The sequence below is a fragment of the Oncorhynchus tshawytscha genome, linkage group LG09 (assembly GCF_018296145.1).
Source record: "Oncorhynchus tshawytscha isolate Ot180627B linkage group LG09, Otsh_v2.0, whole genome shotgun sequence".
Taxonomy (NCBI): Eukaryota; Metazoa; Chordata; class Actinopteri; order Salmoniformes; family Salmonidae; genus Oncorhynchus; species Oncorhynchus tshawytscha.
Genome location: NC_056437.1, coordinates 22,503,542 through 22,524,093, shown reverse-complemented (window position 1 = coordinate 22,524,093; position 20,552 = coordinate 22,503,542). Strand labels below are relative to the sequence as shown.

At 41.9% G+C, this 20,552-nt stretch overlaps 1 protein-coding gene across 2 annotated transcripts in view; it reads right to left on the bottom strand.

Moving 5' to 3' along the window:
- Positions 1 to 1,033: 1,033 nt before the first annotated feature.
- Positions 1,034 to 20,552, bottom strand: part of LOC112257592 (rab11 family-interacting protein 1) — a 36,179-nt gene continuing 16,660 nt past the window's right edge. The window contains exons 4-6 of one of the 2 annotated variants that reach the window (XM_024431278.2): positions 12,300 to 13,691; positions 11,129 to 11,243; positions 1,034 to 2,342 (exon numbers count right to left, since the gene is read on the bottom strand). In XM_024431278.2, the coding sequence (XP_024287046.1) occupies positions 2,145 to 2,342; positions 11,129 to 11,243; positions 12,300 to 13,691 (1,705 nt within the window). In that variant the 3' untranslated portion in view covers positions 1,034 to 2,144. The remainder of the gene's footprint in view (positions 2,343 to 11,128; positions 11,244 to 12,299; positions 13,692 to 20,552) is intronic. The other variant, XM_024431279.2, reaches the window with a different exon arrangement.

Below are 20,552 nucleotides of genomic sequence, written 5' to 3'. Positions count from 1 at the left end.
GCAGCTTTCCAATGACCTGAGAGGACGAAACACCGCCACTCATAACGCCCTGTAACTTTTCTGAAGTCAAATCTCATATACCCAAATGCTTCTCTGCATCTGACACCACAACATATATTTTCTGTTGTTTACGTTACAGTTAATAACCATTGCTATGAACGCTAAGAAGCCAACCTTACAGAAGCATATATCACTCGTTGGCCTATCCCTCTGTGCTGGCACAGATCTACAACTCACAGGGATCCTCTCCATATCCCTCACCCTTGACCCATCCTCCTCTACTTTCTTCACTGCCTCAGCATACAACACCTTCTGCACTACTCTGACTAGCAAGCTGACCCAAGTTGAGTGACACGGAGCACCCGCTCCCTCTGGCAGAAGAAACACCCAAGTTCACAAGTTACTGATTCAACTGCACCCAACTACTTTCACCCACCCTGAAACCAAACATGTATGCCCCAAAAGGCAAGGATCTACTTTCTCCAAAAATCTCTCATACTAGAACAGTTTCTTCTTTATGTCCATTGATGCCAAGCTCAGGTTCCGAGCTCTTCACCACAACTTCCACCTCACTTAACTCGCCCTCATTCACTTCCATTTCCCCTCCAGAATTCAGTTTGGTGCACAGCTCACTTTGTTTGCACTTGACACCAGTCTTCTTTGACACCCCATCTCCATCTTCCTCAAATTCAAATCCAACCTCGGCTTTCCTCATTCTCTTTGACCTCTTCTTCCTTCTCCATTCCTCCTCAGAAATCCACTTTTCTGTGCCCGTCCCAGTATTCCTCTTCTTCAGACTTTGCTTGCGGCATTCCAAAGTAACTCCATCTCATAATCCAAAACTCGATCGAGCCTTGCACACTACCACCCTTACCTTAGTTCTCCTTTTGAAAGCAACATTCCCATTGGAACAGCATAATATAGCTGCTATATTCATAGTGTGAACAGTGAAAATGTGATTTAAAGTGCTTCATGAAGTAATAGTCAAAGAGAGAGAGAGGTGTGGGTCTACTCCAACCAGAGGCTAAATAAATGTTATAGAAAATAAGTATTTATTTCATAATTGTAAAAAATTATAGGCAATAAGTTGACAGAAGACACTGACTTTCACCCAACTATACAGTAATCCTTCCTATGACCAAAGGCAGACACATCTTGCTATCTACCTATAATAACAATAGCTTTCTTCACAAGGAAATGCCCCTTTAGAAAATGTCCATATGTTACACCCATGCAATTTGCTTGTGGAGTTGCACCTGTCAGGGTGATTGCAATGAATTGAGAGTGCATTCATCCAAAGGCATAGTGATCGTCTAAACCTGGTTTGTCTGTAGTCTAAATTGGTTTATCGGTAGTCTAAATTGTTTTAATTATTAATCCATGTTTCTTTAGACTACAATTTTTTCTATTATTTATTCTTCAAAGTGCTTTAACATAAAGTTAATATAAGAAAATGACATTTCAATATGTACAACACGTATAAGTTATTCAGTAACGGAATAATATCCACATAATTTTTGTTAGTTCACAGACAACCAATAATACGAAGTAACCCTTTACCGACAGATATAGCTCATTATAATGGGATTGTAATTAATGATAATACTTGTCATAAGCATGTACCGGTATGACCCCTATTATACCTGTCTGTCTGCATAGTGTTACGGAATATACAAACTCAATGTGTCTCTGTTCTGTTGCTTTCTTTTTTTATTCATTTTTTACTATTCAATTCCTTCTTCAGTGTTGTTGCCTTCATATCACACTCCTCCTTACAAGCACATCAAACCGTTAATAGAAAGACAAATCAACTGCCAAAAATGTACAGAACCTCCCAACAGGCCTGTGTGGATTTGGTTCATGTTCTTATACGGTCTTAATATACACACCATAGAGCCTTGCACACTAGACAACATTCAAAATGTTAATGAACAATCAAAAGTGCATCTGTTCAGTAGGAATAGACAAAGCCAGTGCTTGGTATGTTATACATCGGTGAATGAAACGTTCTTTGGGAGGCAAGCAGGAATTCTTCAAACAGCCTAACATATAGGCATTGAGGGAGATAAACATCTAGGAAGCCTTGCTCTGAATGATTAGGAACAGGACGGAGAAATATATATTATAATATATTTCTAGACGTCTCATTTGAGTGAGTTCATGGACATCAGGATACTGGGTTGCTCCTCAATGATGCGCACCAGCAGGTTGTCAATGTACTGCTCCAGCTCCTTGATCTTGTTGTCCCTCTTGGAGAGCTGGTCCTGCTGCTTCACCACCAGGGAGATCAGCTCCTCCTGGGTCAGCTGGGAGTACTGAACTTTGACCCCTGTGTCTTTGACCTAGAAGGAAAGAGGAGAATTGAGGTGGTATGAGTCAGTGCCATTTATGTTTCCATAGAATTCTCCAAAGATATGCCATGCATTATCCATTAAGAAATGTTTAGTCTGTGCATGAACCCCTACAAAGAGCACCTTCAAAAATATTGCTAAACTTTAAGCACCCAACTAAGGCTCCTGTATTTTGTTTCTTTACATAAGCAGAAAGGATTCGATGCACAAAAAAGTTATAGCTTTCAGAGACTTGTAATGGATGGCATGCTTGGGTGCAATGTCAACCAGATCTAATTTCTAAGGGGTCATGGAGCCTATGACGTCCCACACATGATTCTCTCTCACTCCTGATTGGAGGAATTGCAAGTGTTACTTCTGAACTTGTCTCCGTGTTGCTGTGCTGTCTGTTGCTACTTGGCTACCTGTTTTTACATTTATTAACAGTTAATCAAAATCAGCATTTAACACATTTACCAATGTCTATGTTTCTTCCTCACTCAACTTTTTTCATTCAACTTTTTCACCCCGGACGCTTTATCTGGACATGGTTCTACAGGACCTCCACCAGCTGAAAAAGCTAAGTAGTAACATTAACACTATGCCTTCTAATTGCAGTCGCTGTACTCTTAATATACAAGACAACTTTCTCCTTATTGTGAGGATAGCCGTGTTACAAGCCCAACTTCAGATGCAATCGTTAGGCAAGGGCAATTTAAATGTAGGAAGGGATGAAACAGCGTCTGCGCCACCAGTAAGTACAGATAGTAGTATAAAACCCCCCCACACAGTCCTTGCAGCAGGACAATTATCTCGAGGCTTCTGGAAAGAAATTCTGTTGGCACACTCAACCTGTGTCGCTCATTCAACTGAAAGAAACGTTCAACTGTTTCTCCCCATTAAGCAACGAGTCAGAGTCAGAGGCCGAGCCTTCTCAGGTCTCTCCACCTGTTACGGGGTCTGAGCCATTGGCGACTACATTACCCCCAACATTTGACTTAAAAAGAATCATCCAGCGATCATACACTGTCTACCAGGGGGCAGGGCTACCGACATAAAGGCTAATCTGAAGAGGGTACTGGGCAAGGCTAAAACTGTAGAGCGTAGAGTATAGGGCAGGACCACAGTCAGTGAAATTTAATTAAAAAAGGTGAAACATTATTAGATAAAACTATATTAAATATATTCATATGTCACCAAATAATTGGTTAAATAACACATTTTTGCAATGAAGGTCTACAGTAACTTCAACAGCACTGTCTGAGGTAGCACCATGGTGCAGCCGGAGGACAGCTAGCTTCCATCCTCCTCTGGCTACATTGACTTCAATACAAAACCTAGGGGGCTCGTAGGCCTCACCCCCTTCCATAGACATACATGGTAATTATGACCACTTCCGGAGGAAGTCCTCCAACCAATCAAAGCTTTTGCAGTATGAACTGACATGCTATCCATCCAATCATAGAATTAGGATTAGAGAATGAACTATTGAGTTGTATTGGGATTGTGCCAGAGAGCATTATGGGGGTTCTATGTGTCGAGAACTTGGTGACATTGTTGGATAGAGATTAAGAATGAAAAGTGATAGCTAAGTACACCTATAAATGATCTCATTCCTGTATGTAAAGTCAATCACATACACAATCACATATCAATGATTTTACTCCTTGCTTGGACTAACTAATTCTTGGCTATTTTGTCTAAATGTGTAGTGTGTTGTGTTATTGTTTTTTTGTCTTCCCAGTCAAATCCCATCCTGCACTGGTCAAGCCTCTGAACACCTCAACTCATGCCTCATACCCTCATTCAATCACTGCTGTGATCCCTTTCCCACACGGTGTAAGTAGCCCTCTCATTCCCATAATATTGTACTATAAATGTCTTTATTAAATGCTTTAGGTTAAAATAGTCTATGATTTTTAAACACACTGTCATCTCTGTGCATTATGCACCTATACCGTGGGTCTCCCATCCTCCTCAATTGTTCAAGTCACCAGCTTCCACTGGTATAGGGATATTGCTATCCATGTCAGCAGCAACATTGTTTGGATGAAACAGTCAGGTCACCAAGCGCAACATAGCTTCAGCGTGTAAATTAGCTAGAAAGATGTGTCGGCATCAAGTAATTGTCTCTGGCCCCCTCCCAGTTAGGGGGAGTGATGAGCTCTACAGCAGAGTCTCACAACTCAATCGCTGGTTGAAAACTGTTTTCTGCCCCTCCCAAAAGATAGAATTTGTAGATAATTGGCCCTCTTTCTGGGACTCACCCACAAACAGGATCAAGCCTGACCTGCTGAGGAGTGATGGACTCCATCCAAGCTGGTGGTGTCATCTATCAACATAGACAGGACTCTAAGTCCTCTAGTGGCACAATGAGCTGGCCTGCTGCCTGGCCTGCACCCTGTTAGCCAGCATGCTAGCTTAGTGGAGTCTGCCACTAGCAGTCAGTGTAGGCAGCTCAGCTATCCCCTTGAGACCGTGTCTGTGCCTCGATCTAGGTTGAGCAAAACTAAACATGGCGGTGTATGCGTTAGCAATCTAACTGGAATAAAGACTTCCTCCATTCCTGTCATTATTGAAAGATGATTGTGATATCTCACATCTCAAAATAGGGCTACTTAATGTTAGATCCCTCACTTCCAAGGCAGTCATAGTCAATTAACTAATCACTGATCATAATCTTAATGTGATTGACCTGACTGAAACAGGCTCGAGCCTGATGAATTTACTGTGTTAAATGAGGCCTCTACCCCTGGTTACACTAGTGCCCATATCCCCCGCGCATCCCGCAAAGGCAGAGGTGTTGCTAACATTTACGACAGCATATTTCAATTTACAAAAAAAAAAAAAGACTGCGTTTGTCTTTTGAGCTTCAAGTCATGAAATCTATGCAGCCTACTCAATCACTTTTTATAGCTACTGTTTACAGAACTCCTGGGCCATACACAGCATTCCTCACTGAGTTCCTAAATCAGTCCTTGTAGTCATGGCAGATAATATACATATTTTTGGTGACTTTAATATTTACATGGAAAAGTCCACAGACCTGCTCCAAAAGGCTTTAGGAGCCAACATCATGGGTTTTGTCCAACATGTCTCCGGACCTTCTCATTGCCACAGTCATACCCTGGATCTAGTTTTGTCCTGTGAGATAAATATTGTGGATCTAAATGTTTTTCCTCATAATCCTGGACTAATCGGACCACCATCTTATTACGTTTGCAATCGCAACAAATCAGCTGCTCAGACCCGATCCAAGGATCATCAAAAGCCGTGCTATAAATTCTCAGACAACATAAATATTCCTAGATGCCCCTCCACCTACTCAAGGACGTAATCGTACAAACATTGGTTAACCACCTAACTGAGGATCGAAATTTAACAGTGCGTCATACCCTAGATGCAGTCGTACCCCTAAAAACAAAAAAACATTTGTCACAAGATATTTGCTCCCTGGTATACAGAAAATACCCGAGCCCTGAAGCAAGCTTCCGACTAGCTTGGAAAGACAGTACCGTGCAATATCGAGGAGCCCCCACTGCTGCTCGATCATCCTATTTTTCCAACCTAATTGAGGAGAATAAGAACAAAATAACATTTATTTATATTGAGGAGAATAAGAACAAAATGACATTTATTTATTTTTGATACTGTCGCAAATCTAACTAAAAAGCAGCACTTTCCAAGAGAGGGTGGCTGTCACTTCAGCAGTGATGAATTCATGAACTTCTTTGATGAAAAGATCATGATCGTAAAAAGCTAATTACGGACTCCTCTTTGAATCTGCAAATTTTCCAAAACTCAGTTGTCCTGAGACTGCACAGAACTGCCAGGACCAATTTTTAATACTGTATCTCTTGACACATTCATGGAAATAGTCATGGCCTCTAAACCTTCAAGCTTCATACTGGACCCTACTCCAACTAAACTACTGAAAAGAGCTACTTCCTGTGTTTGGCCTTCCTATGTTGAACATAATAAATGGCTCTCTATCCACCGGATATGTACCACACTCTTGAAAAGAAAGAAAACTATTGGCATACAGTACCAGTCAAAAGTTTGGACACACCTACTCATTCAAGGGTTTTCTATATTTTTACTATTTTCTACATTGTAGAATAATAGTGAAGACATCAAAACTATGAAATAACACATATTGAATCATGTATTAACCAAAAAATAGTGTTAAAACAAAAATATATTTGAGATTCTTCAAAGTAGCCACCTTTTACCTTGATGACAGCTTTGCACACTCTTGGCATTCTCTCAACCAGCTTCATGAATAAGTCACCTGGAGTGCATTTCAATTAACAGGTGTGTCTTGTTAAAATACAAATGTTGGAATTTATTTTTCTTAATGCGTTTGAGCCAATCAGTTGTGTTGTGAAAAGGTAGGGGTAGTATAAAGAAGATAGCCCTATTTGGTAAAAGAGCAAGTCCAAATTTTGGCAAGAACAGATAAAAAAAAGCTAAGAAAAAACAACAGTCCATCAGTACTTTAAGACATGGTCAGACACCAAAAAACATCAAGCGCTATGCTGAAACTGGCTCTCATGAGGACTGCCACAGGAAAGGAAGACCCAGAGTTTCCTCTGCTGCAGAGGATGAGTTCATTAGAGTTAACAGACTCAGAAATTGCAGCCCAAATAAATGCTTCACAGAGTTCAAGTAACACATCTCAATATCAACTGTTCAGAAGAGACTGTGTGAATCAGGCCTTCATGGTCGAATTGCTGCAGAGAAACCACTACTAAATGACACCAATAATAAGAAGAGACTTGCTTGGGCCAAGAAACACGAGCAATGGACATTAGACTACCGGAAATCTATCCTTCAGACTGAAGAGTCCAAATTTCAGAGTTTTGGTTCCTTTGTGAGATGCAGAGTAGGTGAACGGATGATCTCCATATGTGTGGTTCCCACCGTGAAGCACGGAGGAGGTGGTGTAATGGTGCTTTGCTGGTGACACTATGTGATTTATTTTGAATTCAAGGCACACTTAACAAGCATGGCTACCACAGCATTCTGCAGCGATACACCATCCCATCTGGTCTGCGATTAGTGGGTCTGTCATTTGATTTTCAACAGGACAATGACCCAACACACCTCCAGGCTGTGTAAGGGCAATTTGACCAAGAAGGAGAGTGATGAGTGCTGCATCAGATGACCTGGCCTACACAATTCCCCAAACTCAACCCAATTGAGATGGTTTGGAATGAGTTGGATAGCAGAATTAAGGAAAAGCAGCCAACAAGTTCTCAAAATATGTAGAAACTCCTTCAAGAATGTTGGAAAAGCATTCCAGGTGAAGCTGGATGAGAGAATGCCAAGAGTGTGCAAAGCTGTCATCAAGGCAAAGGGTGGCTACTTTGAACAATCTAAAATATATTTTGATTTGTTTAACACGTTTTTGGTTACGACATGATTCAATGTGTGTTACTTCATTGCGTTGTCTTTACTATTATTCTACAGTGTAGAAAATAGTAAAACAAAGAATAACCCTTGAATGAGTAGATGTGTCCAAACTTCTACTGGTACTTTATATCGATTCTCCCATTCCTCTCATTTTTTCCCTTAAAGCCGTTGCAACTCACTGCTTTCCCGAAGACAAATAATGTATACAAAACTCTTCATTCTGGTTTTAGACCCCATCATAGCAGAGACTGCTCTTGTGAAGGTGGTAAATGGCCTTTTAATGGCATCAGACCAAGGCTCTGCATCTGTCCTCGTGGTCCTAGACGTTAGTGCTGCTTTTGACACCATCGATCACCACATTCTTATGGAGAGATTGGAAACCCAAATTGGTCTACACAGACAAGTTCTTGGCTGTTTTAGATCGTACCTGTCGGAAAGATATCAGTTCATCTCTGTGGGTGGTTGTCCTCTGACAAATCAACTAAGTGTTGGTGTTCCTCAAGGTTCCGTTTCAGGATCACTATTGTTTTCACTATATATTCAAACTCTTGGTGATGTCATTCGGAAACAAAATGTAAACTTTCACTGCTATGCGGACGACAGCTGTACATTTCGATAAAACATGGTGATACCCCAAAATTGCATACCCTGGAAGCCTGTGTTTCAGACATAAGGAAGTGGATGGCTGCAAATGTTCTACTTTTAAGCTCGGGCAAAACAGCGATGCTAGGTCTGGGTCCAAGAAACAAAGGGATCTGGTGTTGGATCTGACAATTAATATTGCTGGTTGTACAGTCGTCTCAAATAAAACTGTGAAGGACCAAGGCACAGCCAGAAGAGGACTGGCCACCCCTCATAGCCTGGTTCCTCTCTAGGTTTCTTCCTAGGTTTTGGCCTTTCTAGGGAGTTTTTCCTAGCCACCGTGCTTCTACACCTGCATTGCTTGCCGTTTGGAGTTTTAGGCTGGGTTTCTGAACAGCACTTTGTGGCATCAGCTGATGGCTATATAAATATATTTGATTTGATTTACTCTGGACCCTGATGTCTTTTGACAAACCTATCAAGAATATTTCAAGGACAGCTTTGTTCCATCTTCGTAACATTGTAACAAAATCTTCCATTTTTTTGTCCAAAGATGATACAGAAAAGCTCATCCATGCTTTTTATACTTCTAGATTAGACTACTGCAATGCTCTACTCTCTGGCTACCTGCATAAAGCACTAAATGAACTTCAGTTAGTATTAAACACAGCTGCTAGAATCTTGACTAGAACCAAAATATTTGATCATATTACTCCAGTGCTAGCCTCTCTACACCGGCTTCCTGTTAAGGCTACGGCTGATTTCAAGGTTTTACCTACAAAGCATTACATGGGCTTGCTCCTACTCATCTCTCCGATTTAGTCCTTCCGTACATACCTACACGTACGCTACGGTCTCAAGACGCAGGCCTCATTATTGTCCCTAGAATTTCCAAGCAAACAGTTGGAGGCAGGGCTTTGTCCTGTAGAGATGCATTTTTATGGAATGGTCTGCCGATCCATGTGAGAGAGACAGACTCAGTCACGACCTTTAGGTCTTTACTGAAGACCCAGTAGGTCCTATGATTGAGTGTAGTCTGGCCCAGGGTTGCGAAGGTGAATGGCAAGGCACTGGAGCGACCAACAGCCCTTGCTGTCTCTGCCTGGCAAACTCCCCTCTCTCCACTGGGATTATCTGCCTCTGACCCTGTTATGGGGGCTGAGTCACTAGCTTACTAGTACTCTTCCATGCCGTCCCTAGGAGGGTTGCATCACTTGAGTAGGTTGAGTCACAGGCTTGATCTTCCGGTCTGGTTTTGCATCCCCCCGGGCTCATGCAGTGGAGGAGATCTTCGTGGGCTATACTCAGCCTTGTCTCAGGGTAGTAAATTGGTGGTCTGTTGATATCCCTCTAGTGGTGTGGGGGCAGTGCTTTGGCAAAGTGGGTGGGGTTATATCCTGCCTGGTTGGCTCTGTCCGGGGACATTGTCGGACGCGGCCAGTGTCCCCCGACCCCCCGTCTCAGTCTCCAGTATCTATGCTCCAATAGTCTGTGTGCCGGGTGGCTAGCGTCAGTCTGTTATATCTGGTGTAATTCCCCTGTCTTATCTGGAGTCCTGTGAGAATTTAAGTATCCTCCCTCTAATCCTCTCTCCCTCCCCTCCCAGAGGATCTGAGCCCTAGGACCATGCCTCAGGACTACCTGGCCTGATGACTCCTGGCTGTCCCCAGTCCTGGTCGTGCTGCTGCTCCAGTTTCAACTGTTCTGCCAGCGGCTATGGAACTCTGACCTGTTCACCGGACGTGCTATCTTGTCCCAGACCTGCTGATTTTTACTCTCTCTACCGCACCTGCTGTCTCGACCTCTGAATGACCTTGCTGGTCATCTATGAACGTTTGAACATCTTGAAGAACAATCTGGCCTTAAAGGCCATGTACTGTACTATCTCCACCCGGCACAGCCAGAAGAGGACTGTCCACCCCTCAGAGCCTGGTTCCTCTCTACGTTACTTCCTAGGGTCCTGCTTTTCTAGGGAGTTTTTCCTAGACACTGTGCTTCTACATCTGCATTGCTTACCGTTTGGGGTTTTAGGCTGGGTTTCTGTATTTGACTTTGCGACATCTGCTGATGTAAAAAGGGCTTTATAAATACATTCAATTGATTGTGCCCATATCATCAATCAGAGACTCCGAGAGAAGTTTGTGAAGTGTGAGCTCTGACTGCTTTGGGAGAACTCATTCAGAGCTCTGATCTCTCAGATCCCAACACCATAGGCAAATGCCAGTGTTCACAGTGAGTTTAAGGTGAGTCACTGTCAAGATAAATAATGTTTGTGGGAATTGTTTAGAGTGAGCATTTGGTGGGAGGGCTCGTTGAGACTGTGTGTGTGTGTGTGTGTGTCGTGTGTGTCGGCGTGCACGCAGCAAGAATGGGAATGTTGCACTGAGGTTTTAATAAGAACCAACTGTGCATGCATCAAGGAACTGGTTGGATACATTGAAACAGCAGCAGAGGGCATTTTCATGAGGTGCCTGGGGGAATGGTTTCAAAGATATCCTGGTACCTTAATTGCATAAGATTATTATGATAATATTATCAAGAAGAGCCCCTGCTGTGCATATTACAGGGCATAAGGCTAAGCATGTACTGTATGTGCATATTAACATGCACACACTTTCCCAAAATAGACTGTAGACACAATGAGGTTTGATTATTTAGTACACATACCTCCTGCCTAAAGCAGATCTACATTGACAGGTGATTGGTGAGAGAGCCTGTAGGTAGCTCTTTCATCTGCTGCTGGTGTGCATCAGTTCACTCAATACTGTTTCCATTGCCCTCATGGCATATTGCATTAGTACCTTTATCTTCTCTTGAAGGACACCGAGGATTCCTGTAGATATGCCAGCCTGCCTCTCCTGGATGTTGGAGGCTGGCTGGTTTTCCAGGGAGCTCAAGGGCTTTACTGGATGGGGCCTGAATAGAGATAGACGGAGACAGAGACAGTCAAAATGAGAGCAGCTCAAACTTTCCTGAAGTGTTGTGTTATTTGAGGAGATGCAGCAGGTGGATATGGGGGATATGCGGATAATGACATTTTCTCAGACAGCAAGTGTAATTGCTGCCAACAGCTTGAAATAATTTGTTCAATCAGGTGGACCTTATCAGTTTATTTATGTATTTAACCAGTCAAGTCAACTAAGAACAAATTCTTATTTACAATGATGGCCTGGCAAGAGGAGGCAAAAGGCCTCCTGTGAGGATGGGGGCTGGGATTTAAAAATAAATAAAATCAATGCAAAACAAAACGGACAGAGTTAGACATGACAAGCAAGCTGAGCATGGGTTCTTCTTCCCTCTTGACTGATTCCCATCATACGTGACACAGTGGCAAGCGTATCTCTTCTTTCCCTCTCATATAAAAGGTTAGACTGCAGAGGAGCCACAGTCTGAGCAATGGCATTTTACAGGCGCCACTGAGATTTGTCTGAGATTCTACAGGGAGAATAACTTGACAAAAAGCAATGAAAGCTGCAAAGGCTGGCATTTCTATAGCCATGATTCATACTGTGCCGAGGGGATTGTGTGAATGACATCGCAATTAAAAAACTTGCAGAGCAAAATTACACTTGCAGTAATTAGTAAGTGCTCTTTTGATTACTTAATATAGTGCTAATTTCTCTGGGGAGCTATGTTCATGTTGCTTTACGTTAAACTATGTTAATAATAACTACAGAATGATATAGTCATTATTAAAAAGTAGAACTAGCTATGATGTCCTGTACAACTTTTGAAAGAAAGTTGACAACTTGGTCAGAAGTTCCATTGATTCAATTCAGGAAAGTGAAATTAAACATTTTATAAGAGAGTAAAATTATTTTACAAGGGTCACATTCATGAAGTGTTCTCGAACAACGCATCCACCAAAGCGATTGGAAAGGTTTAGTGAATCTAACTACAGTACAGGAGAGGTTTCGTAGAGAGCACAAAGCTGCTACACACTACAGGAAAAGGCTGCAATCTCTCTCTCACCTGCGTGTGCTTGAGGTAGGCCTGTCCCCTCTCCCTCCCGCCTCCTCTCCACTGCAATGCTCTGCAACGGAGGACATAGCTCCAGCCTGAAGCAGGGTCCTCTGGCCAGGGAGAGAGCTTGTCTGGGGAGGACAGTTACTCCTGCCCCCTGATCCCTTCAGGGGCTTGGGTTGGGGTAGGATGGAGGGGGCAGGTGAGGGTACACATGGGGGCTGGGCAATGGTAACACAAGTTAGTGCCATACCCACACCTCGATTCTGCAGTTTTTCTGAGATACTTGAGGAAAGCTTACTCAAAGAGGAAGCCCCTGGGCTTTGTAGTTTTACAGAACTATGTTTACCAGTATCCTCCTCTCTAGAGATGGATGTTTTCTTCAATGGAAGCAAGGGAACACAGACCAGCTCTGCTAATGAGTTTTTGATGGGACGGGAGCCATCCTCAGCTAGCAGAACATCTGTCGTTGGAAGCCCCATTGAGTCCCTAACCACACTATTCTGCATTGAACCTGGATTTGCTTCTATGGAGGTACAACTCTGATGATTGGGAGAGTCTAGGCTCTCCTGATATTCACCAGTTAGTCTCTGTTCTTCACCATGTCCAGAGGACTTCTCCATTCTGCAGTCTTCTGCAAAGGGATTATTTGGATCAAACTCAACCAAAGAGTCATGTTCCTCAGTATTCAATTGCTTATCTATTACATCAACTTTTGGCATTGTCTTCCATGGAGGGTACTGGGGCCTAGAAGGTGCTGGACCTTTATTGTGTTTAGCCACCCTCAACCCCCCAGTGGCAGATGGCATTTCTTGTTCTGGTTGGTTCCCATGGTGGGTAGAGCTCTGGCCTCCACTTGTGTGTTCTGTTGTAGCTGTGGAGGAAAATCTCAGTGGTGTGATCATCTGTACTACACGTTGAGAGACCTTGGACATGGAGGCACCTATGTCCTTATGTCCCAGGTTCACTCTAGTCATACTCTGTTCCCTCTGTGTCTGGCTTGGAGCCTGGCTTGGTCTATCTGGAGCAGGACCCTTGTCCATCCTGATACTGGAATGGTCCTGACCACTAACACTCTCCTGGTTATCCCCGCATCCCACCAGTGACGTGGAAGATTGGCGTATTGGAGGAGGTGGCTGTTTTGTTGTCTTTGTTCGGGCGAGATTCACTGTGACAGATTGAGCGTTGCCCTTGCTAGGCCAGTTGTCCATACGAGCCCAGCGCTGGTTGAGGGGGGCAGGGTCTTTCTTCTCCATTAGATCAGTAGACGGGTCCTGGGTGCCTCTGATTTCCCCATCGACTCTAGGGGAGTCCATAGAACTCTCAATTTCAGGAGACAAGAATGATAAGAAGGGGTTGGAAGATACACTAGGCTGAGAAGGGTTCACACATGAAGAGGGTCTGAAAGAAGAGGGATAGGGAGGATGCAGTAAGAGAAAACAAATCTGCACTTTACAGCTGTATAAGATGGTTACCTTCACACATTTGAACTTGGCTGATGACAATGTCTAACTACCACAAAAATACATACAGTACCAGTCAAAAGTTTGGACACACCTACTCATTCAAGGGTTTTTCTATATTTTTTACTATTTTCTACATTGTAGAATAATAGTGAAGACATCAACACTGTGAAATAACACATACGGAATCATGTATTAACCAAAAAAAGTTGATGGCAGCTTTGCACACTCTTGACATACTCTCAACCAGCTTCATGAATAAGTCACCTGGAATGCATTTCAATTAACAGGTGTGTCTTGTTAAAATACACATGTTGGAATTTATTTCCTTCTTAATGTGTTTGAGCCAATCAGTTCTCTTGTGACAAGGTAGGGGTGGTATACAGAAGATAGCCCTATTTGGAAAAAGACCAAGTTCATATTATGGCAAGAACAGCTCAAATAATCAAACGGAAATGACAGTCCATCATTACTTTAAGACATGAGGGCCAGTCAATGCGGAAAATTAAGAACTTTTAAAGGTTCTTCAAGTGCAGTCGCAAAAACCATCAAGTGCCACAGGTGCATGTTCATTAATTGTTTATGGTCATTGAACACACATGGGAACCAGTAGAAATGTTGTCAAATAGCAGTTAAAAATAGAAATCGAACTGGATGGACATCAGAAATAGAGGAAGAACAGGACTAAATACAAACAAAATATAACTATTGTAAAATAGATTGTGCATGTTAAAAGTCTATAGTATTTATAAACTGAAGATAGAAGCCTACGTGTTATTGTTTATTAGTTTACTCAAATTGGGGGAGGGGTGGTAGGGTTTGCAGGGAATAATAAAGGTACATTCTAAAAATAAAAGTGTATACATGTAAACTCAGCAAAAAAAGAAAAGTCCCTTTTTCAGGACCCTGTCTTCAGAGATCTTCATTGTAAAGGGTTTACAGACCTATATACATATACATTTTACAGACCTCGTATCTTGTTGTTACTAGTCCCACCCTTCAGCTCCATTCAACCCCTCCCATCTATCTCTGATCACCATCCAGTTGATTTCTATTTGCCATATATTTCTCAACTGTGCTGTGATGCTTCACAAAAGTATTGAACCTTTCTACTCGCATAGCTTCTACAGATTGTAAATTAAAAGATAAACATTTTTGCTAAAATAATTACATTATTGATCGATTGACTATGACTTATCAAATCACCCAGTATTGCTCTCTGCAGCTTTAGTTCTAGGTAAATGTTGCAATACTTCAGCCATTCCTGGGCCTGTGACCAAAAATGAGCTACATATGGACAGTACCAAAATAAATGATCTAATGACTGCCTCTTCACAGCAAAATCTGCAGAGCTGGGAAGATTGTATCCCCCATATTAATAATATTCTATTGGTTGCAAGAATTATGTATAACATTTTAAATTTTTAAAAAATCACATTTGTGAATCTGGCGTCGTTTTGCGTGTCAATTCATAGACCATGTGCCATGGAATCGGTTCATCGAAAATCTCTTCCCAACTATTTTGCAATTTATATGGCACAGCTGTCAATTGCTTGGTCTGTAAATGAAACATATATATATATATATTACTGCTCAAGAAAATAAAGGGAACACTAAAATAACACATCCTAGATCTGAATGAATGAAATATTCTTATTAAATACTTTTTTCTTTACATAGTTGAATATGCTGACAACAAAATCACACAAATTATCAATGGAAATCAAATTTATCAACCCATGGAGGTCTAGATTTGGAATCCCACTCAAACTTAAAAGTGGAAAACTAGACTACAGGCTGATCCAACTTTGATGTAATGTCCTTAAAACAAGTCAAAATGAGGCTCAGTAGTGTGTGTGGCCTCCACGTGCCTGTATGACTTCCCTACAACGCTTGGGCATGCTCCTGGCGGATGGTCTCCTGAGGGATCTCCTCCCAGACCTGGACTAAAGCATCTGCTAACTCCTGGACAGTCTGTGGTGCAATGTGGCGTTGGTGGATGGAACGAGACATGATGTCCCAGATATGATGTCCCAGATGTGCTCAATTGGATTCAGGTCTGGGGAAAGGGCGGGCCAGTCCATAGCATCAATGCCTTCCTCTTGCAGGAACTGCTGACACACTCCAGCCACATGAGGTCTAGCATTGTCTTGAATTAGGAGGAATCCAGTGCCAACCACACCAGCATATGGTCTCACAAGCGGTCTGAGGAGCTCATCTCGGTACCTAATGGCAGTCAGGCTACCTCTGGCGAGCACATGGAGGGCTATGCGGCCCCCCAAAGAAATGCCACCCCCACACCATGACTGACCCACCGCCAAACCGGTCCTGCTGGAGGATGTTGCAGGCATCAGAACGTTCTCCACGGCGTCTCCAGACTGTCACGTGCTCAGTGTGAACCTGCTTTCATCTGTGGAGAGCACAGGGCGCCAGTGGCGAATTTGCCAATCTTGGTGTTCTCTGGCAAATGCCAAACGTCCTGCACGGTGTTGGGCTGTAAGCACAACCCCCACCTGTGGATGTCGGGCCCTCATACCACCCTCATGGAGTCTGTTTCTGACCGTTTGAGCAGACACATGCACATTTGTGGCCTGCTGGAGGTCATTTTGCAGGGCTCTGGCAGTGCTCCTCCTGCTCGTCCTTGCACAAAGGCAGAGGTAGCGGTCCTGCTGCTGGGTTGTTGCCCTCCTACGGCCTCCTCCACGTCTCCTGATGTACTGGCCTGTCTCCTGGTAGCGCCTCGATGCTCTGGACACTACGCTGACAGACACAGCAAACCTTCTTGCCACAGCTCGCATTGATGTGCCATCCTGGATGAGCTGCACTTCCTGAGCCACTTGTGTGGGTTGTAGACTCCGTCTCATGCTACCACTAGAGTGAAAGCACTGCCAGCATTCAAAAGTGACCAAAACATCAGCCAGGAAGCATAGGAACTGAGAAGTGGTCTGTGGTCACCACCTGAAGAACCACTCCTTTATTGGGGGTGTCTTGCTAATTGCCTATAATTTCCACCTGTTGTCTATTCCATTTGCACAACATCATGTGAAATTTCTTGTCAATCAGTGTTGCTTCCTAAGTGGACAGCTTGATTTCACAGAAGTGTGATTGACTTGGAGTTACATTGTGTTGTTTAAGTGTTCCCTTCATTTTTTGGAGCAGTGCATGCATACATCACAATTTTCTTTTAACCATTTTTTGGTTTTTAATGCAGAGCCGACAGACAAGTTCCTTACTTTTCCCACCTTCCACATGCCTCTTCCATTTTTGTGGCAATGCTGCAATTAGTCTGTTGTAATTTTGGGTAGAGCAGACATTTCCATGTTAGGAGCATGTGTGATATAACTCCACCAGTCATATGTATGATATAATTTACAAAGATAATACCTTTTTAAAAAAAAATGTTATCAAAACTTCTTTTTTTTTTTTTAAATCGATTAATATATTTGATTTTAACCACAATATTTGTTGTATTATTTGTTCTGTCTTTTCAGGTGGATTAAACAAACTGCAACCAACTTTTAAAGCTTGTTTAAAAAATAACGATATTTTGGAGATTATTTCGTTTTCAAATAACCAAAAGTTACCAGTTGTAATCTGAATAAAGAGAAAAAGGACTTTCTTGAACATGGGGTGAGACCGTTTTACTAATTTACTAGACAACCATTTCAGATTTAAGCATAACTTTTGTATGACTGATGCCTTTAAATGAGAGGTTTAATGCTTTAATAATTTCTGCCCTCAGAATTCATATTCACTATATAAATAGGCCGTTTTAATTGTCTGGCTTGTCATTCCAAATAAAATGTAATATTTTGTGTTCATGTAATTTTAAAAGCATGTCACTACGCGTAGGCAAACACATAAGCAAATAGGTAAACTGTGATATGATTAAAGAGTTAAATCAGGGTGATTTTTCCACAAATAGACAGGTATTTTCCTTTCCATGGTACAGTAGCAAAATCTGATCTATTTTTGCTAACTTTCCATAAAAATGTATTGGAGTCAGATCATTTATTTATTTTGGGATATGTATACAGAGTATGTCCACATTCCCGTCAGACCATTTTATTAGTAAACTATGCGGTAATGTAAAAGTTGCTTTTTTTAGTGATCCAATACGTGATCCAACACTAGTCCAGAATTAATCCAGAAGTTAGAAAAAGTATCTACAACCTCTGAGTCTGTGGAGGGATTCTAATTGTGGTTTTAAAAGAAAACATGAATCAGCGTACAAAGGCACCTTTTGATTTCAAGCCTTGGATGTCTAATTCTTTAATATTATTGTTGGATCTAATTTTAACAGCTAACATTTCGATGGCGATAATAAATAAATATGCCGATAGTGGACAACCTTGTTTTAACACTCATGACAGTTTAAACTTTGAGATGTAGCCATTATTTATTATTTTACACCTAGGGTTACTAATATTTATTTATTTATTTATTTATTAATATATATATATATATATATATATATATTAGAGAGAAAAGAGATTCTCCAAAATTGAAATATTCTAGGCATTTTATACAGTTGAAGTCGGAAGTTTACATACATTAAAACTCAGTTTTTCACAATTCCTGATATTTTATCCTAGTAATAAGTCTGTTTCATCCTTGGGAGCAATTTCCAAACGCCTGAAGGTACCACGTTCATCTGATCAAACAATAGTACGCAAGTATAAAAACCATGGGACCACATAGCCATCATACAGCTCAGAAAGGGGACGCGTTCTGTCTCCTAGAGATGAACGTACTTTGGTGTGAAAAGTGCAAATCAATCCCAGAACAACAGCAAAGGATCATTTGAAGATGCTGGAGGAAACGATTACAAAAGTATCTATATCCACAGTAAAACGAGTCCTATATCGATATAACCTGAAAGGCCACTCAGCAAGGAGGAAACCACTGCACCAAAACCGCCATAAAAAAAGCCAGACTACGGTTTGCAACTGCACATGTGGACAAAGATCGTACTTTTTGGAGAAATGTCCTCGTCTGATGAAACAAAAATAGAACTGTTTGGCCATAATGACCATCCTCGTTTGGAGGAAAAAGGGGGAGACTCGCAAGCCGAAGAACACCATCCCAACCGTGAAGCATGGGGGTGCCAGCATCATGTTGTGGGGGTGAATTGCTGCAGGAGGGACTAGTGCACTTCACAAAAGAGATGGCATCATGAGGTGGGGAAATTATGTGAATATATTGAAGCAACATCTCAAGACATCAGTCAGGAAGATAAAGCTTGATCGCAAAAGGGTCTTCCAAAATGGACAATGACTCCAAGCATACTTCCAAAGTTGTGGCAAAATGGCTTAAGGACAACAAAGTCAAGGTATTGAAGTGGCCATCACAAAGCCCTGACCTCAATCCTATAGAAAATGTGTGGGCAGAACTGAAAAAGCATGTGCGAGCAAGGAGGCCTACAAACCTAACTCAGTTACGCCAGCTCTGTCAGGAGGAATGGACCAATATTCAACCAACTTATTGTGGAAGGCTACCCAAAACGTTTGACCAAAGTTAAACAATTTAATGGCAATGCTACTAAATACTAATTAAGTGTATGCAAACTTCCGACTTCAACTGTATCTGTACTGTTAGTCCTTCAATTTCCTTTGTTAATATGTTTCCTTTGCCAACACTAACTTTTTGCGCCAGAGAGAATGACACAAAGTAATAAAGACGACTAGCTTGATTAAGCCTCCGCCATGTATATTTCACTAGGTCAGGGTATTTAAGCCTCCATACCTCCACTAATTTCAATATATCCATGACATTCATGATTTCCTTAAGTGCCTGAGGGTGACAGTTTGTAGTGCGATTTTGTTTACTGTCCATAGAGGCATGTAAACCCGTATTAAAAAACTCCGACCATAATAATAGAGTCTAGTGTTACTTGTAGAGTGCAATTCTTGAGGTGGCGTACCTCTGAAGATCATTTTTGAACCAGGGGCTGAACCCGTTTTTAATTCTCATTTTCTTTATGGGGGTGTATTTTTACCAATATCACTGGAAATATCCAAAAAGAAGGTCCAAGCGTCTTCGACAGATCAAACTCATTCTGTACCAATTTACAGAGGCCAGGTCATGAAGAAAGGCTTGCTCATTAAAGTTTTTTAGCACTATTGAACATGACACTCAACGTGTTCATTAACTCGATATGTGGATTGAGAAATCAAAAATGGAACCCAGTTTACAACTCTGTATAGAAAAGACATGGACAAAAACACTATTACAGGGGGACAGCTTCCATCCTGAGCCATTAAAAAGAGGACTTCTAAGAAGCCCATTTTTCAGACTGTGCCATATATGCCACTCCACAGAGGATTATCTAGAAAAAGCAGCAGAGATGCGCTTTAGGGTTAAGTGGTTATTCGCCACAATGTGTGGATGAAGCTCTTAATTTGGCATTGGGGAAAACACGAGATGAACTGTTACAAAAAAGACCCGCTAAAGAACACTCCGTAATGTTCACAACTACATATACTTTGAATTCGCGAAAAGTGGGAGGTGTGGTCAAGAAACACTGGCATATTTTATTATCGGACCCAGCTCTGCCGGCTGAATTTAAAAATCCACCACTTATTGTGTATAGGAGAGGTCGCAATTTACGCGATAAATTGGTTCATGCCAACTGCTAGCCACAAAAGAAAATCAGCCAGGCTCTTTTACGCCCTCTAACAAATGGTAGCTATAAATGCAGATGCGCACAGTGCAACAATATGATGAAGTGTGAATATTTCTGCCACCCACACACAGGAAAACGGTTCCAAATAAAATGACATTATTACATGTTCCACCA